This window comes from Eriocheir sinensis, chromosome 34 (assembly GCF_024679095.1).
Source record: "Eriocheir sinensis breed Jianghai 21 chromosome 34, ASM2467909v1, whole genome shotgun sequence".
NCBI lineage: Eukaryota > Metazoa > Arthropoda > Malacostraca > Decapoda > Varunidae > Eriocheir > Eriocheir sinensis.
In genome coordinates this window covers 10,485,398-10,511,151 of record NC_066542.1, presented here as the reverse complement: position 1 = coordinate 10,511,151, position 25,754 = coordinate 10,485,398, and the positions used below count along the sequence as shown (strand labels likewise).

At 40.3% G+C, this 25,754-nt stretch overlaps 2 protein-coding genes across 3 annotated transcripts; both read left to right on the top strand.

The window, feature by feature from the left end:
• The first annotated feature begins 1,893 nt into the window (after window positions 1-1,893).
• Window positions 1,894-2,883, top strand: LOC127007064 (high mobility group protein DSP1-like). The gene has a single exon (XM_050877592.1). It carries the CDS (start codon window positions 1,976-1,978, stop codon window positions 2,639-2,641), a length of 666 nt encoding a protein of 221 aa, XP_050733549.1. The 5' UTR covers window positions 1,894-1,975; the 3' UTR covers window positions 2,642-2,883.
• A 3,343-nt stretch (window positions 2,884-6,226) lies between these two features.
• Window positions 6,227-24,592, top strand: LOC127007063 (polyadenylate-binding protein 2-like). Of its 2 annotated transcripts, none has more exons than XM_050877591.1 (6): window positions 6,227-6,382; window positions 9,057-9,203; window positions 11,144-11,316; window positions 13,398-13,592; window positions 13,686-13,810; window positions 22,388-24,592. In XM_050877591.1, the coding sequence occupies exons 2-6, from the start codon at window positions 9,062-9,064 to the stop codon at window positions 22,416-22,418; spliced, it is 666 nt and encodes a 221-aa protein (XP_050733548.1). In that variant the 5' UTR covers window positions 6,227-6,382; window positions 9,057-9,061; the 3' UTR covers window positions 22,419-24,592. The 2 variants fall into 2 exon arrangements, with proteins under 2 accessions (XP_050733548.1, XP_050733547.1); XM_050877590.1 differs by lacking the exon at window positions 22,388-24,592 and adding an exon at window positions 14,823-16,115.
• The last annotated feature ends 1,162 nt before the right edge of the window (window positions 24,593-25,754 follow it).

The following is a 25,754-nucleotide window of genomic DNA, read 5'->3' as shown; positions in this document are numbered from 1 at the left end:
AGCTACAACAATAATTAAGCAATCAATATTTCACAACGCATTTCACAACACCAACAACAATAACATCAACAAGAACAATAACTACTACTACTACTACTACTACTACTACTACTACTACTATATACTACTACTGCGAATACTACGAATGCTACAACAGGTATGCAGGTAAAGGTGCCAAACGTTATAATGGGAACATGTACTGCCCCGTCCATATTTCAGTGGCAGCAGGAAGACAGGAACACCGGCAACAACAGCGCAGTAAATGGAGAGTAAACGACCGTATGGAAAGCGAGGCAAGAACACAAACACAAACAAGAACACATCCAGGAATATAAAAACAAGTGAGGTCGGTTGGGAAGGGTGTGAGGAGGAGGGGGCAATGGTGGAAAGAGGAGTTTGGGGCCCCGGCTGTTGAGAAAATGCTCTCTAAGTGTCTCTGGATTAAGGTTCCATTTTGTTGGCCCTGAAATTCTCTGGGGATCTTGGGAGAGAGAGAGCGAGAGAGGCTGAGAGGACTTGAATCAATATGTCTTGTTTCCAGTGAGCGGTGATGAGCAAGAGGCCCACCGCCCTCGCCCACCACTCACACACAACAAATACCTCTGCATTATACACTAGCTTTTGATGTTAATGTGACTTTGAAGTGCGTGACATTTTCGTCGAGTAAGTCAGCGAAAAATATTCCGCCCGGTTGTGGTTCCCTCTGAAAAAGAAGCCCGCCGCACCCCGAAAATAACCGCGCAGTTAAAAGTAGACGAAAATATACATTACTTTCGCCGTAGGCAGTAGCGAGGCGCTTCGTGCCGCCAACATAAAGAGGAGTCGCGAAAAAGGGCGGTTTTTATTCTGTCCTACCTCCGCTTCCTCTAAAATGTTTCCGCTAGCGTGGAAGCATTTACCTCCCCTCACCAGCCATCACAGCGACTTGCACTATAAAGCATGCATATTTCATCGAGGGTGATTTGCGAGAATTCCGAAAGGTGGCAACGCCGGAAGGGATTTGGCGGGGAAAAATACGACGTTCGATTGATGTGGTGCGATCTGGCAGGCATTTTATGACTACCAGCAGCCACAACACGCGTCCGATGTCTTCAATCAGTTTCCTTCAAGTAGCGGATGTTTAGATTGGGTTAGACATAAGATACGTATACATATATATATGTAAATAAAGGAAAGGTGACGGAGGAGAATGTTACCGGGCACGGACTCGGTGTAAGTTGCTGATTTGTGAGGTAAATCTATCTCTGGCTAGAAGCGAATGTAGCCTTTACGGACCAATTATTGTTATTTTTTTATTGTTGCACTGTTCAGGCTCCTGCAATGTAGAGTGGCTCCAGAACGAGTATAGAGAGGAGATGGTCTGTAGAGATGCAGAGAAGGGCTTTGGTGTAGGTGGTGGTGGTGGCGGTAATGGCTGGTGGCTACGAGTGATATTCTACAAAGACACTGACTGGCTGGCCAAATGGCTCCCCTACAGGTATGCAAGAAGTACCGGTGTTCAAACCACTATGGTGCCTGAAACGAGGAGACGCAAGGACGATAATTCTTCCCCATACAGACCCTTGCGCCCTTTGCTCTCATATATTTAAAGTACGTAGGGCATTTCCTACATTTCTTGCGTCATAAAGCCATAATGAACTCTGTCATAAGGCCGAAAACCACGTGCAGACCTTACACACACGCCCCTTAGTCAGCGATGTGTGGCTTCCGCCAATGAAAATACAGCATTTGCCCGCGAACACAGTACAAAGCCACGGCCAGAGAAGTTAAGGCGTTGCTTCCGTTCTCCTTCCAACCAATGAGAAAAGGACTTTTGGTGGAGCGGAATTATGGCTGGCGGGAAGGGCGGTAAGTAGCGGGGCGGGGCGCCGAGCGGGGGCTGCTAACGGTCGGAGAGCGTCACTCACAAGCCGGAGCGTGTGAGAGAGAGTCGTGCGCCAACCACCTCAGTTCGAGTGCCTCCTTCAGTGCCAGCATGCCGCGTGGACGCCCCAAGGGCACCGGGATGGCGGTCGACATGCCACGAGGGAGGATGTCTGCCTACGCCTTCTTTGTACAGACGTGCCGCACGGAACACAAGAAGCTTCACCCTGACGAGAACGTGAAGCTTGCAGAGTTCTCACGCCAGTGTTCTGAGCGCTGGAAGACCATGTCTGAAGAGGAGAAGAAAAAGTTCCACGACTTGGCGGACCAGGACAAAATACGCTACAACACCCAGATGCAGGGTTTCACACCACCCGGGGGACGTCGCGGAAGGCGGGGGCGAGGTTCCAAGCCGCCTAAGGACCCCAACAAACCCAAGCGCGCCCTCTCCGCCTTCTTCTTCTACGCCAACGACGAGAGGGCCAGCGTGCGCGCTGCCAACCCCGACTTCTCCGTGGGCGAGGTGGCCAAGGAGCTGGGCAGGCAATGGAACGAGTTGGGCGAGACTGAGAAGCTGAAGTACGAAAAGTTGGCCGAGGCGGACCGCGCCAGGTATGACCGTGATATGACTGTGTACCGAGCTGGAGGCGCCCCCGCGAAGAAGCTGAAGACCACCAATGGACACCCCGCACTGGTAAAACACAACGACGAGGACGATGAAGAAGAAAACGGCGTGGCTCCTGACGACGACGACGACGACGAGGAAGACGGGGATTAAATACCTGCATTAGTGAGGACGATGGTGTTGGTGACAGTGTGGTGATAGTGTTTACGGATATGATGTACAAACTTATTTTTATACGGCTAAGCTCTGTACATTTTAGAGTGTAAGGCGGCCCATGGGCCTCTCAAGGATCTTCACCACAACAACGTGTATCAGGACCACGTACTTAATGACCTCATTTTATGAACGTTTTTAATTTAGTTTTTATATTTTGTATCAATAAAGTAGAAAATGACGACGCGTGTGTATCTAATCCTCGCAAGCAGAGCAGCGCTGGGGCAGATAACGCCTCAGGCCTCGGCGGCCCCCGGGGCACCTGGGAGGCCGCGGGAGACGAAATTTACATAACCTCGTATGACGGCGCCATTTTTAAACCTTAAAATTAACTTAAAGATCGTCTCCCTGTACAAAGAGCCGCTCCCTGGTGCGTTATCTGGCCCGGGCAGGAAGAGTGAAGGAGGATCAAAGGTTATTAAGTAGCGCTATAGTAAATTATGAAGTATATATTTAATAAGCGCTAAAATACTAACCTGCAAAACGTATGAGATGTGTGACCAGACTGAGTTGGCAGGTAGTGTTATTAGTGAGGCTGTGTTTGGAGTGTTGGCCCTGGCTGCTGGCTACAGGTAAATAAGGTAATAAGGCGGCGCTGAGACGTGCCCGGCCATGAGGGGGGACAAAGCATGGCCCAGGTGAAGCACAGGGCACATAAAAGTCTTTGCCTTCACCTTCCCCTCCAAAATTTCAAGAAATAGAATACAGGCGGCATAGGTTATAATCCATGTACGGTATTGCCATATGAAACGTTGACATACTCTCTTCGCCAACTCATATATAGAAGACCGTCCCGCCGGAGCCTCTACCCACTGCTACAAACCCAGGCGAGGAATCATAACTAAAAAATAAAAAAAACTTGCCATGATCATACTAGTTTCCCTGACCGTCCTGTGTATCCATTCAGCGTTCTTTTATGCGTCAGCTGTAAAGAAGGACGTTTAAGTCTAGCTGGCAACAGAGCAGGTGATATGGGAGAAGGTAGAGGCAGAGGAAGGGGAGGGAATGAGGTAAAAAGTTAATAATGGGGGTTGCGTGCATCAGACGGATGGAGGGAACTGCTGCTGGAAGGAAATGTGCGAAATGGGAGAAGTTCTGGATTAATGCAGACGTAGAAGTGGGACCTGAAAGAATGATTGGTAAGTTATTAAAATGAGAAACACTGGAAGGAAATGTGCGAAATAGGAGAAAGTTCTGGATTAATGCAGATGTAGGAGTGGCACATACTGTAGAGAAGAGTATGGATGAAAGAATGTTGGGTAAGTTATTGCAATGAGAAATATAACTGGAAGGAAGTGGGAGAAGTTCTGGCTTAATGCGGATGTAGGAGTGGCACATGAAGAGTATGGATGGAAGAATATTGGGTAAGTTATTGCAATGAGAAATATAACTGGAAGGAAGTGGGAGAAGTTCTGGCTTAATGCGGATGTAGGAGTGGCACATGAAGAGTATGGATGGAAGAATGTTGGGTAAGTTATTGCAATGAGAAATATAACTGGAAGGAAGTGGGAGAAGTTCTGGCTTATTGCGGATGTAGGAGTGGGACATAAAGAAGAGTATGGATGGAAGAATGTTGGGTAAGTTATTGCAATGAGAAATATAACTGGAAGGAAGTGGGAGAAGTTCTGGATTAATGCGGATATAGTACGTAGTGGGACATGAAGAAGAGTATGGATGAAAGAATGACTGGTAAGTTATTGCATTGGTAAGTGCGTTTAACCGAAAGCCAGTGAAGAACATTATTGAGAAGAAAATGATTAAATAACCCATGAATATGCTAAATGGTAAGTAAAAATCCATGTATAGGGAGTCAGGCTTTTTGCAGTAAAGGGAGCAACTGAAAGACACAAAAAAGCGTATAATATCATAGTGAAATGGCCGGTGAAAGAGTTCATAGACGGATTGGTAAATAAAAATCCATGTAGGGAGAGTCAGGCTTTTTTACAGTTTAGGAATTAAGCAGTTGAAATATAGCCGGTGAAAGCGAGTTCGTAGATTGATAAGAGCAAATCAAGAGACTGAAGGGTGATGAGTCAGGGGATTCATCGAACGCTGAGTCAACGTATCATCTTATCATATTGCATATATATGAGGAACTACGTTTTAAAGATTTCATCATTATCATCAGACAGATACATGACCAGACTAACATACTGAATAAGTTGTTGCAGGCAGCTTCATCAGACACCAAAAATATGCAAGTGGTAGCAAAGTATGTGAAGAAATGTAACGAAGTCAGGGGCGATGTTCTCAGACACTTCCACCTCCCACATCAACTATTTCCAAAGGTCGAAGAGGGGATTGATCGGGTTTTCATGAGGATCTTTTCGTATTCACGGTATAGAAGAAGGGTCACACTATCACCAGGGCCATTAAACTACCCCTGGAAATGCCCTGAACACCTACGAAAGCCTTGTCAAATATGTGTACCTCCTTGGGCGCTGAAAGGTAATTTGAGAATACAGGACAGATATGGAACTAGGGAAGAAATTAAATAATGACACACTGCAGGGGTAGGTTGGAATATACATAACATGATCATCAGTCGGAGAGGTGGAGAACGCTGGGAAAGGTCAGTGGACTTCTAATGGTTCTAATATAGTAACGAATGATGATGATGATGTTAAAGGGCTGTGGCGATCTACTAGGAATGTATAATAAGGCTGAACATCATAATTAACGGGTATAATAGGCGAGCAACAACTAGTACATAGCAATTAAAACATCTTACTGGAAATAAATAACACACGCATTATCGAACACTTATACCTACGAATTTTTTTTTCCTTCTTACCTGTGATCAGTCTGAGAAAAGTAAGTATCTGTTTTTAGTTTTTCACTTGGTTTTGAAGTAAATATTCCTATACAGGGGGTTTGACCACATAATATATTGTCTGTGGTCGTGGCCGGGATATTCTGCACTTACGAATATTTTTTCCGTATCATAAGTGGTCGAAATAATAAACAAAAACGAATTTGATTTTTCTTGTAAATAATCTGACGGAAAAACAGACTTAAATCTGCTAAATAATCAAGAATGGAAGTAATTATTAAGTCTACTATCACATACCTTTAAGTGCAGCGTTGTAAATCTTTACTCTTTTGGTCTCTTTTTATATGCATTTTTTTCCTATATGCCACAAGGGGGATTAAAAGTACTGAAACTATCAATCAATCAATAAAATTCAAGGAAAAAACGTGACGGTGAAGTGTTCGGACGTGGTGGATTTTCGCATACCTTTAATTGCAGCTTTGTATTTCGCATTCCTTTCGTCTCTGTTATTTCTGTGTATCTTTTCTATATGTCTCGAGGTTAAATAAAGCTACTACTGCTATTAAAATTCTGGGAAAAAACGTCACGGTGGAGTGTTCGGACGCGGTGGGACAGTCACATCAGCGCTGCGAAATTATCGTACTCAGCACATTGTATATCCCGGTTTCTGACCCATAACTATTACAAAAAAAACGTCAGTAATTGAGAATACTAACATTAACTATGAATGAATATCGTTATTTGAGTGGGTGTGATAGTTTATGGTCGGAAATCGGCAAATACAGACTGCTGAGTACGACAACATGGCAGCGGAGCGGTGGATTGTTTACGCGCCGCCGCCATTGGACCCGCACGCAGCCCTTCCGGAAGACGCAGCCGCTCGTTGACCTTCGTATACCGCTAAGCAGGTAAGGCCGCTGGCTCTATGTATGATTAAGAGTTATAAATGTGTGTGTATAGTAAAAGCAAAGCAAAGGGAAGTCCCGGTGGGGTGTGGAATACGCCATGTGGTGTGTGTGCGGCCCCATCTGCCCCTCCACGGCCAAGCCTGTCTCGGCATCCCCGTAAAACACTCGGGAGATGAGGCAGCGGCTCCGTGTGTGTTTAGTAGTTATGTGTAGGGATAATATCGACGAGAGGGTAGCCACCCCTTGCTAAGTTAATACTATGGATTCTTTTTTCGTCCCTTAATGGATTGCAGTAACAAATGACTTATGGAAAATAGAAGGGGGGTCTAGGGGGCGAAGCCTCTCCGTCAGAGGGGTCGTGGGGGCGAAGCCCCCTCGTTAAGTGAGTTGTGGGGGGCGAAGCCCCCTCATTAAGAGAGTTGTGGGTGGCGAAGCCCCCTCCTTTAGGGGGGCGAAGCCCTTCCATTTAGGTAGGTTAGTTTAAGTTTCTTTGGCATGCAGTGTGGGGTGGCGGATAGGTAATTGTGGAGATTCACTCCGCGCCTCCAAAATACAATATTACGCCTCCATATTATAGTTAAGGGAAGAAATACATGTCCCTTAACTATATATAATATGAAGGCCTAATCCCCTTCCCCAAACGATCTTGGGGGACCCGTGGGAAATCAGGGTTTTTGGGTGGGGGAGCATATTTAGACAATATACTTCAACCAAACTTTATATAACCTAACCTCTAATGGGGGGCTTCGCCCTCCTCGACCCCCCTCCACATTATAACCTAGGGAAAAATACCCTAGAAATAGAGCAACTCTAGGGAAATGTCAAGTTTCATTTATAATGGATGAAAATAATCATGCAATACTCACCAAGATGGGAGGTGGGATCCAACAATCAACAATTACATATGGCACAATATATACTACAAAATTTTCCTTAATATGGAGGTCGCTGTCACATTTTGGGCACTTATAGGTGTGCCGTATCAATTTGTGGCCGCTCAAGAATTCTAAAGCATTCTCTTTGTCCTCAAGAATCCTCCCCAATTCTAGCAAATCCAGTCACATCCACCACATGTGTCCGCCATCTCTACAGTCCAGTACTGAATACAAGGTGAAAGACAATAAGAATTTGACTGCGACCCCTATATATCAGCGTCACACATATGAAACCAACATAAAAGCCTCTAAAACTAACTACTTTTACCCCACAATTTCCCTGGTCTTCATAGCCCTCCCCACTACCAGGTGTTTAAAACCTCTCGCGCATGATGACACATTTCGCGTCATCAAGGGTAAAAGGTCCTGGCGTATGATGATGCGAAACGCGTCATTAAAGTTATAAAAAAATCGTTGAAAGTGCGTCAGATTTGGGAGCGTCATTTGTCGGGATAAGTTTCTTAATGGTATCATGTGGCAACCTTTCTAAGGAGCGTAGGTGAGGAGCGTCAACTCTAGATTATTTTTAAAAAATTAAGTTTTCTTGGTGTAACTTGGGAACTATTTGGCATTTGAAGATTTTGAGGATACCATAAGAATCCTCACTAAATTCCGCTTCAAAACATATATTTGGCTAAAAAAGTTGGCCCACAAAATTTCGAGCTAGTGAGTGGGAAAGAGTTGGTACTTAGGATTTATTGTCTACAATACTCTATACGGAGACTTGAAACGAGTTTGTATTGTTTATTTTCCTCTATTTTTATGTGCGCATGTTCTAGTACAAATCTTTATGAAGCCATTGATACCAAATTTATTGGAGTATGATATATCTGTGAAGGTAAAATACATCTTGGAATGTAGAGTATCACAGCGGCAAAAAAAGGCCGGTCGAGCCTGAGAAATGCATGGTGAGTGGAACAGAAACTTATTGGAAAGTTACATTGAAGTGGAGAGGAGTAATATCTGTTATTTCTTATCATCACTTGTAGACGCACTATATGTTTGATGCGCCAGTAAAACTAAAGAAGTACAACAGTATGTGAGACCTTGGAAAGGTTATTATTTTCATGGGGGCAATATTAGAGGCGCGTAGTGAATCTCCATATTTACCAGCAGAAATATGCAGCACAGGACTGGACAGGGGGCTGGTAACGGGTGGGAGCGGGGCAGCAGTGGGTGCACAACAGGCATTGAAAATTCAATCATTTAGTGATTTCCCCTCAGAAAATACTATCTCCATAATAAAAATCATCATATTTTGTCCAGAAATAAGCAGTCAGTGTCTCAAAATTAGTAGGCTACCTTCTTGTCAATAATCCCTGCTGTTCCATAGCCAAGCACTTCTTGGGACCTTGCATGGATGGGCCACATGGGGTAAGTTAAGAACATAAGAACGTAGGAGTCTGCAAGAGGCTGGGATGCCTGTACAAGGCCTTAAGGGGCCTATTGACTTTCTTGCACATATAGGAGCAGGTTGATATGCACTATCTTTTCCTGGATGCCTGTTTACCTTAGTGAATGCACTATTAACTCTTAAACAGTACAATATAGGCAGTGTTTAAGGCGGGCAGAGGGGAAAAACAACTTACCCCATGGTAATGATAATCCTAAGCTAAGGATATTTTAGGGTTAAGCTGCTACTGTAACATTGTCAGGTTTGCATCTGCTGTAGTGCGATGTTTATTGAGGGAAGGATTCCTCTTAATAGGTATATCTACAGCACCATGTTTCTTCCTCAGTGATAATGGATCAGGAGGAACTACAGTATGAGGAGGTGGTGGAAGCTGGGGATGGAGGTGATGAGAACTTTGTTGGTGCTGCAGAGGACGAGCATCAGCTCAATGATACTGACCAGTCCATTGAGACAGAATTGGAGGCCATCAAAGGTGAGACTGTTGGTCTTGTCATTCTTTATGCTAGTTGAGTATTAAATGCTGATCTTCCCTAGAAATTATACTCATGCATGCAGGGTATTTATGTTATATATTGTTATTTTCAGAATATAATAATCCATTTTAGAAATAATCTGCACCATATAGAGTCCATATTAATGTAAATGTATGAATGAGCACCATCATACAGGTCCTTACGAGAGCAACATTTATGTTCTGTCCTGCTGACAAGATCATGTCTACTAAAGGTGCTGTTACACAGGCACAATTTTGCTCATCGAGCATGGAGTGAACTCCTCTGTTTAGGCCCACTACCCTCGTTTGATACACAAAAACTGTCCCTCCACCAAGTTTGAACCTCTCATGTGGTAGTGTTAGGTGTGCTAATTCAGTGCTGCACTGAGACTGATCCTCACCCTGGCAGGAGTCTGTATCACCTTCATTCAGTTTAAAATGCTCAATGGAGGAATTGTAGATGGTGGCAGGAATTAAGACACAGTACTATTTTGATGCTTATGAAAGGCAAAAGATATTGGACAGAATATTAAAAATGGGCATGTAAAAATTGTAATCACTAAATTAAAAGACTCATAACTGATTGAAATTTTTTGATTAAAACAAAAAAAGAATTTAAATAAGTAATGATTTTTTTTATATATACCTTGTTTTCCTGTAATGTAACGGATTTACGGCCATAGTGTTAGACTTCCCCATTCCCATCCCATCCCCATCCCTTACCCGTGGCCATAAACTGTAGTGTAAAGCGTCCCCATGTGGTTGGGGTTGTTTTACGCTACCCTGTGAAGGTGTGGATGGGGTGGAAAAAGTGTCGACTCCACGGGGTAGAGTGCAGGGCATCTTCGGCTTTTCCTTCGTATATTTCATGAGTAAATACGTAGTGTTCTATTTGTTATTATAGAAGGACATATATTGAAAAGCATCACAATATTTGTATGACTGATATTATATCGCAAACTTCGCTAAAGTTAATATATATTTTTTAGTTTGTAAAGACTCTGGTGTTTCTGTTTGATTGTAAACGTACAGTTATTTCTGAAGATTCATTTATAATTGTCCCCAAGAATGGCAAAAGATGGCAGATTGATGACTAAATATGACATTATTATGGGAATACTTAACATATACCATAAAAAATATCATTTTTGGCGACCACCTTGATTTAAGACAAAAATGCCATAAATGACACGACCTGGCAACCCCGGTGTGGCTGCCCAGGTGTGTGACGAGTCATGGATACCAACCTGTCTCATAAATTAACTTACCCGCGTTACTTGTTATTTACTTTTAGATCAACAACGCTATTGTTTTGTTTTATGATATATAATGTATATGAATATGAATACAATGGTGTGTAAAAAATGCATTATTTATTTCGTTTTCTGTAATTATTGGTTTGAAAGTGCTGCCAACATTATTATGACGTGCGGATTGGTCCCTCATATCTGTCCCGGGGATGGGAAGGTGACGGGGTGGCTTGTCCATACCCCAGTCCCGCGTATGGGGATGGGGACGGGTAGGGAATGGGGAAGACTAACACTATGGCCGTTAAACTACTGTACTGTTGCTGTGTAACCTTACATTCATTGAATGAGTACTCTTTGACAGTGAGCCAATAGGAGGAAAACCTTTTACAGATTAGCAGAAAATCCACATTTTCCAATAGAGGTGTTCTGAAAACTGGTCTTCCCCCTCCAAAAAATTATAGTTGTTATAGGGGTACAAATAATAGCTCTACATCATTCACTTTTAAGTACTGCCATAAATGTGTTGTTTTAATGCATAGTTAATGGATTCACAATCATGCAAAGTGCTTTGCTGACCAAGAGTCAGTGCAGGAAGCTGGGTCAGCGGAATCCCACTGCTGCAGGTCAAGCCACACGTCTGTTACATATTTTCCACCTGTCATCCTACAGCACGGGTGAGGGAGATGGAAGAGGAGGCTGAAAAAATTCGTCAGATTCAGTCTGAGGTGGACAAGCAGATGAGTCTTGGCTCCCCACCTGGGGCAGCTGGTGCCACCTCCCCCCTCAACATGTCCATAGAGGAAAAAATGGAGGTTGATGCTCGGTCAATCTATGTCGGCAATGTGAGTTTTGGAGTGTTGTCAAGTGTGAGGTCTGGAAGGTGTAGATAGGGAAAGTGTAGGGTGTGATGGCAATGTGGTGAACACATTGAAGGGCTGGGAGATCAATGCAAAATGGAAAAGTTGTGAGTTTAAAACTTAAATTTTTATGCAAGTTGGGTCTAAACTAGATAAAAAGAAAACTGATGAGGAGTGGGGGTGCAGTGATGAGGAAAATCCAGCTGCAGAGAGGGTGGCCTGTCATTCTAACCTAGGTCGCCACCGCTCTCGTTTGATGAGTAATCTTCTCCCTGAGCACCTCCCACTCCTTCCCATCCCTTTATATTCACGGCAGATCAGGAGCATTAAAGCTAGACTGCTGCATCTTCAGATTTTTAAATATTCAATGAAACTGTGGTTAGTAATCCTTCTTTTTTCAGATATGTAGAAAAGACATTTACATACCTACAGTTTATTAGCCTACTGAAAACTACTGAAACTTCTGAGAATACATATAAGGGATTTTCAGGTCGAAGAATTCACATGGAGGCAAGAAAAAGGCTTAACATAGAGAGTAATGATTTGGGATGAGTTAAGAGTAATGGAGGTACTCAGGCAGGACATTGAGATTGATTTGTCATCTGGAGGAAATAGGGGAGATATAGATGACACAGATGGTATAGAGGAGTATCATGTATGTGGTGGGTTGGAGAGATTGTGTCCCTTGTAAAAGGTGAGATTTGATAACATTTTTGAGAAGTTGAAATGAAAGATGAGACTGAAATATGCCGGCAGGTCAAAAGTGGAGATATTCTGCCAGGGTCACTCTTTGAACGCAGTGCTAGGGAGCGGGTGTCAAAATTGGAATTAAATAGACTAATAGATTGCATAAACATTTTCTAAGAATTAGTTTTTCTTATGGTGGAGTGTGCTTCTCATAATTGACCATCATTTATGATTATTAGCTATTTCATGTGGGTCATTTTTTCATTGATACATCAAGGAAAATTGCTCATGATTAGACAAGAACTTAATTAAGCCAATTTGTTGACCAGCTCAAAGCAGTGTCACAGCATAAGTCTCAAACTCTTGCTTATTCAGTTTGTTTCTCGGTATAATGAATACTTTTGTTCATTATCATAGGAGTTACTTTTCTGAACTTGCAATAATGATTTCTCAGATAAAAACACTGACGTAATTAACACACCTCCTGTACCTCTTATAATTACAGTCCTGTTTTTCATAACCTCTGTTGAGACACTTTTGTCCCTCAGATTTACTTCACACATTTCATGACTGCTTCACAAGTTAACTTCCTATCTAAGTTCATTGCTTGTCAACCAACCTCTTTTTTTTTTTTTTTTTTTTTTTTTTTTTTTTAAACACAAGCATATATTACATTCATATTCTGTAGCAGGGATAGTATTAAAATTTAGATAACATTGCAGGAGTAGCTTGCAGATTTCAGCATCCCATGAGTGCATGTTTTTCTCTCACAGGTAAGTTGGTGTATTATGATTTATGCCGTGTTTCAGGTCTATGGTTAACAATAACTTTGCAAGTAACTGGGTATTTTCAGCAGCTTGTATGCATGAGGTATCATGTAACTTGCTGGATCATGTAATCATTTTTTACTTGTATTATCTTCGTGTAGTGAGTCAGAATGATTACATTCCCATTTTCTTTAAGAAATCAGCTTTGGGTCCAGTAGAGGTTCGAGAGCTTAATAAGTGAAGATGGCAGGTGGCAGAAGAGTACATATACTGTGATGAAAAAAAATGATGATAAAAAAGTAAATATTTAAATAAATGAAGACAAAAAATGAACAAATGTGCTACAAGATCATGTGCATTAACATGGTGATGATTATAATTCATCACACTATTTTATTGCAACTTGTAAATCTGTTAATATATTAATATTTTATTGGTGTTCATTCCTTTGTTGATTTTCAAATTATCTTGACTGAAAGAATGGCTGTGTTGGTAACCAATTTTCTGTAGGTGTAGTAATTTAAAACTGATTGTCATTGTGTTGCCATTGTCTAACCATGCTTCAATGTGACTGATTGTACCTCTTGGGCTGACTGGGATGGGATTGGACAGGTGGATTATGGGGCCACAGCAGAGGAGCTTGAGCAGCACTTCCATGGGTGTGGCGCAGTCAACAGAGTCACCATCCTCTGCAACAAGTATGACGGCCATCCCAAGGGCTTTGCATACATAGAGTTTGCTGAGAAAGACTCCGTGCAGATGGCCATGGCCCTTGATGAGTCACTGTTCAGGGGTAGACAACTCAAGGTAAGCATGAGAGAACAGTAACTGCTCATTCATTTGATCATTTTGTACAGGTCATATTTGTATGTCTTCCCTACCCTGTGTTCCTCCCTTTAGGTGATGCCTAAGAGGACCAACAAGCCTGGAATCTCCACCAGCAATCGGCCGCCGCGGGGGGTGAGGATAGCAAGAGGCCGAGGGAGGTTTTACTCGGGCTACCGACCCACCAGACGACCCTCCAGGTACTCCCCCTCCATGCTGGTATAGTTTTAAGAGTGAGCTCCCGAGTGAGGAGTGTTTGTTCTCTTTACTCATTTCTCCTTTCCCTTTCACCATTTCTTGACTTTTCTATCACAGTGGTCCCCCACAAAACAAATGCTTTGTCACTAAGGTTGAGTAGTTTTATCAAGCTAAATTTATGTGGAAAATTTAATTGAAAATATCTAGGGATATCTCTAGTGAAACCCTTCTAAAAAATGACGTTATTTATTGCATTTCAAGAGTTTCTTAATAGCAAAAAAGATATATGCATACACCTTGTTTGTTTTTATTTGTTTTATTTTATATATCTTTATTTGTGCAAATTTGAAAAGCGTGTATCATCCACAAAAAATTAACATTCATATACGGCAGTAATGCATCACTATTGAGGTGTGTGCAGCACTTATGTTCTGTCACAAGATGTGTTGTGTTCTGCTGCTGCTGGTGTCCTCAGTCTCACATTTGTCAAAGTTCAGTTTTGTTGTTTCTTCTGTCTGCTTTTAACTTTGTTCACTGTGCTTATTGTAGGTACTATTCCAAGGGTATATAGTGTATGTGCAATGGTAAATGTTCGCCCAGCAAAGTGGAAGGAATTTTGTAGGCCTCAAAAAAAAAATCTCAGAAGTGTTAATTAATTTTAGTTGAGATATGGGGACGGCCGCTGTCCTCACTAACACTTGATGCAGCTAAATGAAAGCAGGCGATGCACCATGCTTGATAATGATGAAGAAATCAGTTGTTTGTCCGGTTGCTTTTGTTATACTTTTAAAATGTTTTATGAACTTTAAATTCATTGTTATTAAATGTTTTAACACCCGCAGACCACGATTGCACTTAGTACTGTTATTGCTTTTGGTAATAAGCACTAAGTTCAATTTACGTGAAATTCACTTGTGCAAGTTTCTATGAACACAAGTTTAGTTGGCTTATGCCAACTAGACTTGTGTTATGTGAAATATTGATTCTACAGCTAACAAAGTTGATATTCCCAAGGCTTTGTGCTCCACTCTGCCTTGCCCTGCCCAAGCAGCCTGCACTGCGTGAAGCATCGCTGCTCCTTTAGTAATTTCCAGCAATGTTGTGATGCTCTTTGCTGAAGTAAGACAAGTAACATGCATAGGAAATTAAGAAAACGATGATATGCATTGTGTGATCATTGCTGTCTTTGCCTGGAGTCTGCCGTAGATCAGAAGTGAGGCAAGCGACTTGCTGCTCTTTGCCACATTGTTCATCCACTTCTCGTTCCTGCCCTCTTGTAAGCACCGAGGGGTGAGGGAAAGCCTTCACCTCGCCATGACCAATTCTCTGCCATGCAACCATAATGAAATCACATGAAAAAGGAAAGAAAAGGAATAAAAGAGCAGGTGTAAGACCAGCAGTAGGGAGGGAGAGTGAGGCCCACTCTGTCTGGTGACTGGCTGGGAAGGTCAGGTGGCCTTTAGCTGCTGAATACTCATTAGCTTGTCACCCTTCTTAGTGCTCTGCCTCACTACACCCTGGAGTTTTTGTGACTTTACTGAAGCTTTTGAATGAAAAAGAAAGGAAAATGTTGAAAGATACCTCCTTGTCAAATTTTGTTCTGAAACTTTGCTTCAGAATGCTGATGTGAGGTAAGTGTCATCTCATAATCAGCCCTATGTCACTTGCCTCACTTCAGCAAGCCAATATCACTTGAAACTTCACTGCCCACTCGCCTTGACCAATCGGACCACCGCCGAAACTGACCGCATGGAGGTGGCAAAGCTGGGGGAAGAGGTGTGTGGGTGGGCAGGCGCTTCACACTCGCTCCAACTCGTGTCTTTTGCCATCCCACCAGTTGGCAACTTTCAAATCTCCTGGTATCCTTGAATGTTCCTTGTTTCTGATTTTCTGTAGCTTCAGATTATGTTGAGGTTCAAATGGTTCAAGTCCAGATACATGAGTGATTATTGTCTAGAAATTTATGTGCACATTTTCATATTTTTATACAGTCTTGGACATGCTTATTTAAAAAAAGACACCTCTCGTTGGCCATGAATTAAGGGAACAAAGCCTGAAGAGTCACAAATATAACCAGTGATTTGTAAGAGAAACAACTACCAGATTATTTCATATCAAGATATTTCGGAATTTTTTTTTTATCTGTGAAAACTGTGGAAGCCCTACAACAAAACATGACCTAAATTATGAGTTGTGTGGCAGATGGTAAATATTTTATTCTTTGGAACTGCCACATGTAGATTGGCTGGCCTTTTGCAGACTCTTTGTATTCTTGTGTAACCTTGTTATTAAAGTATGGAAGCAAATTATCGTATCATTTTTATTTGGTTGTCAGACATCAAAAGTCAAACGTTGTCACTACCTGTCTAGCATCCACCCCACCAGCACAGCTTTTGGCCCATGCTGTATCACAGTCCTTTATATTTCACAATGGTAATGGTACAGATCATACTCACCTTCATATAAATACTACATTTTCTTTTTAATTAAGTCACAAACTTCCAAATATGCAGAAACATTCAGTTTCCTATGTTGCTTTGGTGTTTATTTTTTAAAACACTCCTAATGCTCATTTTATTATGTATCTTTAAACAATCTAGACACAAGACTTATTCTCAACTTCAAATAGGGTTCCTCCATCTTTGTCCACCATTGGTTTTCCCACTGTGTGCTGATTGTCTGTAGACCATGAAGACCTTATGTACTCAACATATTCCAGAGTCCACACACGTAACTTCTCTACATTCCAGTATAGACTGCATAATAAATTTAATTATTTTTGTCACAGACGCCGATCAACAGATTGTCCATCTTCTTGTTGTTTTCCTGGCTTACCCATGCACTGTAGACATGACATTGTATAATAACATTTGTTAGCCCTGATGAACCCTTCAACATGGCATTATAAACAAATTTATTTATTTATTTTTTTATTTTATTTATTTATTTATTTATTTTCGTCTTTGCCTGTGGCGCCGATAGGCCTTCATAGTAGGGCCTGATGGTCGGCCCCAGCCCGTTGTGGTGCAGGCAAGTGTTTATAGTGGCGCCATCTTTACTTTTCAGCATTTTCCATTTTAGACCCCTAGTTGCATAATACAAATTTTTTGGGGGGTGTTGGAGGGTCATGCGACGCCGATCTAGCACAGTTTTTGTGCTATTAACACTTGTTATTTGATTACCAGTTACTGCTATTCCAAGTGAGAATCCATATACTCAACAGGAGTTTTAACAGTTGTCACACTGGGTGACATTTCTCATCTTGTCAGAGTCAAGAGTCAAGCCATGGCTCTCTTGAGATGAAAGACAGTTCTTTCCTGATTTTTGAACCAGTTAAGAAGATGAGCGTATTACATCACAGACAGGGTAGAGTCAAAGGCTTTTCATTTTATCAGCTCCCGTCCTCTACTGGACGTCTTTCACTTCTTAAATTCTGTTGCAATGTTGTATCTCTGTTTTCTACTTCTATTTTTATGTGAACTGCTCTTCTGAACTTGCTGACTGCATGCTGGCACCCCTCCTGTGGCTTCACTTCACAACTTTCTACTTTAACTCACTCCTGTGCAAGAGTTAACCAGGATTATAACTCTTTCATCCCTGTCACTGGTAACCCCTGGAACAGCTTTCCTTTCTATTTTCTATTTCCTATGACTTGAATGCCTTCAAGAGGGGAGCATCAAGATAATATATTTTTAATACTCAGTTTGGATCTTTTCACTTTTTAGGAGCAGTTCTTTTGCAGTCTTTATATTCTCATTTTTCCTTGATTGCTTCCTCTGCTTTGTAAGGAATAATAGTAAACATTTCAAACAAACCACATTACCATCCCACATGTATACCCACTGTTACCAAGCCTCCACATAATATTTGGTAAAACTGAGCCTATCATTGTTTTCATGAGACATTGTTGCATATCATGAGTATAAATTATACCTAAATTAAGATAATGATATCAAAATAAAAGTGCATAATCATATTCTCTCAATTTTTCCTTGAACTCCCTGGTATTCCTGTAATTTTGCTTGCACTGAATTTTCATTCACTGTCTCGGACTCAGCACACTTTTCAATACTTTCTGGTTCTGTTGGTGTATGACACACGCACATAGTATAAATAGAACCAGGTGTTGAAAATTGACAAAATTAAAAAGTTGTATTTGAACACCATAGTCTCACCATGGTGAGTGTCGCTTCCTCTCAGCCATCCAGCAGTGGCTGTGATCACAGAGGCCGTGTCACTGCACAAGATTTACATAAGTGTCAGTCGGAGAACTTTACGTTCATGTCAATTTTTACCACCTGGATGCATGTGTACGTGTTTTATACCAACTTACCAAAATGGTGTGCTGAGTCCAAGACACTAAATGAAAATTCAGTGCAAGCAAGATTACAGGAATAACAAGGAGTTGAAGGAAAAACTGAGATGAAATACTGATGCACACTATTATTATGCTTTCATTATCTCATTCTATGTATAGTTTACTGTAATCAATTTATGCTCTTCATATGCAGCAATGTCTGGACAAAATGATGGTATGCTCTGTTTTTGTAATAATTATGATGGTAGCCTGATAATGCCGGACAAGTGTAACCTTGTCGATTCACAGTGATGCTGCCGAGTCGTCGTACTAGGGCAGCAGACTGGCAGGATTGGCTGCTTCACCTCTCAGCCAGGGGAGGGTTGGAGGTGTGCCCTCTTGTGTGTAACTCTGTGATCCTCACCCCATTGCTTGCTTTACCATTTCCAGTCTTTTACAGTATTACCCATGTCTCATTTGTCACTGATATATAGTTTTGTTTATCACCTAATTTTCTGTATAATTAATGTCTGTTTTGGATGTTATTAAATTGCCATTTAGTGTTATAATTTTGGTTGCTTTTTAGCTATCAGTAGACCCCCATTGGAAATAATTTAATTTTAGCAAACCCAGACAAGGTTCCCCTTCCATATTAGTTCCACGATTCAGGCATTAACAATCTTTGAAGTTTGTTTTTGCTGCTGACTCATGGATGGATACCTGACATAGCTAATGCCTGAGGAAACGGTATTATTCTCCCTCAACATTATTGCTTGTACTGAATTCCTGATTTGTCTTTTCTATGATATATATATATATATATATATATATATATATATATATATATATATATATATATATATATATATATATATATATATATATATATATATATATATATATATATATATATATATATATATATATATATATATATATATATATATATATATATATATATATATATATATATATATATATATATATATATATATATATATATATATATATATATATATATATATATATATATATATATATACACACACACACACACACACACACACACAAACACAGACACACACACACACACATACACACATTGGTACTGTAGGAGACATGCTGACATTTCTCCGCCGTGCCATTGGGTTTGGAAACGTGCCATACTGATGTTCATCAGACTCATGTTTGTTTACAACAATGGGTTCAGCATTATTTTTTTTTTTCAATCCAGTAACTTTTTGATTGGTTGGATTGCCATCTCAGTATTCTAACTATGCTTCATATTGTTATCTAAAGATACACATTATATACTTGCAAACTTATTCCTATCAGAAGGAAGGCAGACATTTCAAATACACAAATGTCCAAGGCCTTTTTCTCATTGTTCTCATAATTTTTGGGTTGAAATGTATGTTGTTGAGCTGGTAGTTTACAGATGAGTGAGAGTAACAGCTTGTGAGTGGCTTAAGCAGCGCTGCAGCTTTCAATTGTGCAATGAATTTTTTACTTTTTGCTCCATCTTTGGAATTGTTTAATTGACTTACTGGACTGATGCCAAAGCAATGGTACTTGTTGGGGACCACTGTATTTTCCTTCATCATGCTACTCAATTTATAATATATGCATGCTCATGCTATATGAATTACATATTTATTTCAGTTTCATTATGTGAGATAAAATCTTCAAAGATCTTTTAATACAAACATTTTGAATTTATTTTACTAGTACATTTGATAATTGTTGCATGATTCATTTCTTTCTCTTGTGTTTATTCTGTCATCTTGCTGTTTCAACACTTTTAGTTTTTCTTTTATGATTCTCCTCACATGCCCTTTTCCATAAGGTTTTCCATACATTACATGATAAAATGCTAGTCTGTAAACAGTACAATCATCTTTCCATATTGTGTACAGTTGATACAAAAATCTCTGGAATCTTGTGGAGACATTTGCTATCACATCCAGTATTGAACACCAGTCACTGCCCCTGACACTAAAAGACTTATGGCACTGGGTAGCACCTGATATGAGATTGCATAAAGTTGGATGGAACATGACACGAATTAGAACCATCAATAATTCCTTGGATGAAGTGGTGCCGAGTAGCTGTGGCTGTATTGGCCTCACCGTACTTACTGTTCCTGTAAAGTTGCCTATTCATCAGTCTTTGCATATTCAAATCCTGCAGACTGAATGCCGTACAGTTTTCATAAATGCTTATATTAGCATTTATATGTAGCCTGCATATGAGTCAGTGCTAGGTCTTGATTTTCTAAACGTAATTGTCGTTAAAGGAAGAGTAACAAAAAATCATTATTATTTAAAATAAAAAGGAGGATGACATGACCTTCCATGGAATATACCCAACATAAATTCTGGGCAAGTCAATCTGAACTCCATCATCTATTTCTCGCAAAAACTTCACTAAGCTTCTCAAACTGGAAGGTAAAAAAGATAGAACAAAATAACTGCAAAACTCTTATCAGAAACTAAAATACAATGGTCGGTTCACCCAAGTCTAAGGTGTCCATTATCATGCACTGGCAACGTGTTGTCATATGGCGTGTCAGATTTTGTGGATAATGTATGATAACCCACGCATAAGAAACAGTCATCATTACCAATAACATGCAGGCAACAATAACAAATACCATCAGTTATAGTCGATTTTGAGTTAAGAATTATTAGTACTGTTGCAAACAGCTGTTTCATTTATTATAAGATGGCTCATTATACTTATTAAACAGCTGTGGCACTGTCCACCACAGAAAATTAGCAGACTTCACAGTAATTAACAAAGCAGCTGTTTGAGACAGTACTAATAATTTTGAACTCAATTGCCCATAACAGGGAACCTTGCTTACCAACTTTTCCAAGATGAGATGACAAGCTGTCAGGCAGCATGATTCAGCACTGTTTTCTATGCCACCCTTCACACCACACTGGAAAGGCAAATCTAGGAGCTATTTCATACAAATCAGATGTGATGTATTTTTGTCTCATCTGGACAGGGAATTTTGAGGGTCAGCTATCTTTTCTCTGCAAAAATATTTCTTAAACAGCTGTGTTTAGTCTTGTGCCAGTGAGCATAAAAAAAAGCTTAGCTCATTTATTTGCATCACAAAGAGGGCAGCTGATGAAATGTATGTTTTCCTGAGTTATAATATGTAGTTATTGTTTCTTAATGTCATGTCATCTTTTCTTTAAAGTACTTCACTGTTTCTCATTTTATTTATACTTCTTTACAATATATATATTTTATTTTCACGTTTCATACACTTCTTAGTGGTACTACGCTGCTGCTGTTATTTTGCCAGTGTTAATCTAACAAGTGAAGTAAGCCGAGCCTGCACCTGCAGCTCCATCATTCTGTGTGTGTGCATGCACACACACAGAATGATGGAACTGATTTCTTTTTGGCTAGGACTTAAAGAACCTTGCAGATCATATCACTTCAAAAGCTCTTGAGCGTGGGACTTTGTGGAAATAGTGATAAAGAATAATTTGACTAATAATTATAACCCAATAATAATGCACCATCCATAGAAGTTGGGAAACAAATGACTGAACCCTGTCCAGGACACAGGTTCCATTAATGCTCACATAAGCTTACTGTTGTACTTTTATACAGACAAAACAGACAAGCAGTACAGTTGATGTGGCAATCGATTTAGACTCGTATATCAATCATGCACGATCTCCGTCTCTGTCATGAAGACCTAGTTTGATAATAGTAATGATATGCATTGAAATATGCAAATTATATTAAGTAGACATATCAGTGATGATAAAACTGAAAAATTAAGTGAAAAAAATCATGGCTATGATGATGACCATATCTCCCATGCCAAGTAGGGACCATAAGCTGTAGATATTCACATAGCTTTAATCACAATATAGATTTTTCAGTGAAGTGGACACACACACACACACACACTCACACATTGAAACACTATTTACATTCCACAGGCTTACCTGTTCAGACAAAGTGGCTTTTTATAGTAGATTTAGGCACTAAAGTGTAAAATTTGCCATGATTATATCTTATCTTATGATTTAATTGCACATTTTCAATATGTATTATATGTTTTAAGAGTGGGTCAGGGAAATGGCAAATATGTGCCAGGGGGTGTCATGTATTTCTATGTTCCATTGTTTGATAAGTTCAGTGATGGTGTGCTAGCAATGCAGGATGAGTACCAGATGCCTTTGCTCTGTTCTGGGATTAGTGCACAAGTACCATCTCTGAGACAAACATTTCACCTCACTTGTCATTTCAGGGGCCGGAGGTTCTACTACAGTCCATATTAAGTGACCGGAGGCAGGCAGGGAGAGGGAGTGAGAGAGAGGGAGTGTGAGGCAGGTGGAGGTGGAGGAAGTACTGTGCAAACTTCCACAGTTTTACATAATTCATGATTCAATATTTTATTCAATTCCTCATTCTGTAATAGTTTTGAAATTTTCTCTCTAGTCTTTCCTTGACATGTTCATGAATACCAATGCATCTCAGATTCCAAGTTTAACGGCCACAGGGGATAAGAGTTTATTTTTATAACACAGTATGTCTGTCATTTAGAGTTAGGTTGTGTGTGTGTGTGTGTGTGTGTGTGTGTGTGTGTGTGTGTGCATGTTTGTGTGTGTGTGTGTGTGTGTGTGTGTGTGTGTGTGTGTGTGTGTGTGTGTGTGTGTGTTTGCTTGCATGTGTGTGTGTGCAGATGAAAGCGAGAAAGAGACTTGCATTAGAAAGGGAATTTTAATTAGTGTGTGTGCACAAGTAACCCAACCTCTCCCCTCCTCCCTCCCTCACACATCCTTCTCAGCCCTGGATGACTGTACCAACCAGCAACACACGCAAAGCTCAGTATTATTGGCCATCGCAACAGTCAAACTCAAAATTATATGACATTAGAAACAGTTGGGGGGTTTACAAGCTACTCATAGGTAAAAGTTGAAGCTCTTAGGGAGATATTAGAGAAGTGGCCACACGAGTCTGCTGCAAGTGGACCAGACTGGGCGACCAGCTGCTCCAGCGGTAAGATGTCCTAACCCTTCCTTTTCAGCGACACCAGAAGCAAAGCAGTCACAGGCCTTCTGCTTCTCATGTACTTATAAGTTTTTATCTGGATAATGTACAAATATTTCACTATTTACAAAAGTTTAGGAGAGTCACAATTCTTAACCTCAATTAACTTTTACTCTTGTCATGAACTTTCCAGTATTCAGTTGAGTTCATTGCCCACTAACCAATGAACAGGTGATGACAAAAGACAATATCTTCCAGATGTTCTTTAGGTCTTTCATTTTGTTAACATTGTGAAATATAATTTAATTGGTGTATTCTGAGTCACATTAGTTTTAATGCTAACAGTCCCTAGCAGATGTTTGAACAGAATTAGGGAGTAAAAAATCATTAGTTGTGCATCCTAAAGTGAAGTTATTTTGGAGGTGCGTGGATGAAAATGCATGAAAACTGGTGTTTGTAAGTGTGTTTGTGTGTGTGCGTGCATATGTTCTTACATATTTAGCTTAATATTTACCTAATTGTACTGTACATAATTTAAAATCTGTTTATGTTGCGGCATCTCAACATATGCTTTTATTCAAATTAATTAACCTTAATTACTCATAATCTACTACACATTCAAACTATTCCAGCCACTGAGACCTGCTGGAAAAGGTATATTTTTTAGGTATTTAGGCTTTTTTTTTCTTTTCTTTTTCCTGCAGTTCCACTGGCTCTTATCTGGAATTCTGTGTGTGTGTGTGTGTTCGTGCGTGTGTGAGTGAGCGTGTACATGTGTGTGGGTGTATGTGTGTTTTGTAACACATACCATCATCGAGATATTTTTCTTCATAATTAATTTTCATAACTGATATTTTAGCCAGGTAGCATCAAACATTGTCATATTCATTGATGTTAATTATGACCCACCCCATAGATATTTCAACTGCACATGTTTCAGTTTTGAGCATCACCAAAATCATTACCCAGTAAGGAAACATGTCCGCCCAGTGAGGAGCACTGGTGGCTGCTCAGGATCAGCCTCACCAACACTACCTGTTCACACGTTGCCCTAGAATTCAGTCAAGTCTAGAGTAGCTAGTTGTTGGCAGCCTAACCACATGATTCACCCTAGAACACCATCTGGCTCTGGTACTGTAGTTTGGCTGGACTACGTAGTCACTATAGTTACGTAGTCTTCATAAAGTTGTACAAACTGTTGGTAGAATAAGTTTTAGCTTCCCTCCTTCCCTTGTGGCTCTCCTGAACCCGCCTTTCACCAAGGGTAAATAACCATAGCTACTGTCTGTGTGTCTGTGACTGCTTTGCATGGCTCTGACCAGCTTAAAAAAAATATGTGAAAAGAATTGGGGTGAAAAAAATTGTCAAAGAATAAAAAATAAAAATTCAGGGAATCATTTAAAAAAAAAATGTTAAAATAAGAAAAAGGAAGGTTGTAAGAAAATAAAAGATGTAAACAAAAGTTTGCTTTTTCTTTTCCTACTCCTATTATAAGTCTTGCATGGAAAATCTTTCATCCATCATTAACTTTTTGCCAGATTTATTAAACGTTACATCAGTATTTGTCAACAGTTGTGTGGCTAATTTGGCTTTTTAATTCAATTTTGGGGTGAAGTTGGAGATGTTGGCTTTTTGCATAATAAAGCCCTGTTCACACTGCCGACTCTGGGCCACGACAACCCAGCGACTCGGGGTATATAGGTCTTGGGTGTGAAATGTTGATGTGAAAGTGTCGCACATGGTTGGAAAGAGGTCTATAAACGATCACTGGATGCTGAGTCGGCACATTGTGAAGGGGCCTAAAAGTCGTTGGGTTGTCATGGCCCAGAGTCGGCAAAGTGTGGACATATTAACTCATCGGAAAAAGTAAAAAAATAAAACCAACTAACCACGCCTTGGAAAATAGGTAACAAAAGAGAAACCAGCCACATTATTGTTTATATAGACTAATAAGAAAAGGCATAAACAGTGTTGCTAAGTGTGTTGCATCCAAAATTAATTTAGAAGCAACTCTACTGCTCATGGAGGTTGTGCCAAGACTAGTAACAATAGTCTTGAGGAACACTGACACATTGATAATTCATGGATATTTAACTACCATAGAAATTCCTTGCTCAATTAAATAATGAATGATCTATGATATACACAACCCGTCTGCTATGATGGGCACGGATTTGGCTTTCATTGGCAGCCTGGTAACATATACTACCAGTTCTTGCTCTGCCTTTGTGGTGGGAAGTGGAGTGTTTCCCATGTGCTATTGGTATGTTGGATATCCCGTCCCAAAGTGCATGACTACATTTTTCTGCACTGAATTGTAGCAGCCACATTTTGTTCCATTCCTGTAGCTTGGTGATGTCTTGTATGAAATCTGCAGTTAAGGGGATAAAGGGGCAGAGGGAGATGTTCGTGAAAGTACAAGAAATTAGTCTAATTGTAAATACCAACTTGTAAAGAGGCGAAGAAAAATATAAAAAGTGACCCATGATTTACACTTGATAGGGCAGATGTCAATGGAAGTACAAGAAGCAAGTTTGATTGTACCGACATGTGAAGGGGTGAGGGAGTGGTTATTTTGGAGAGTTGGAAAATGGAACCACCTGGAATAAGAAGAGTAAGTGTTT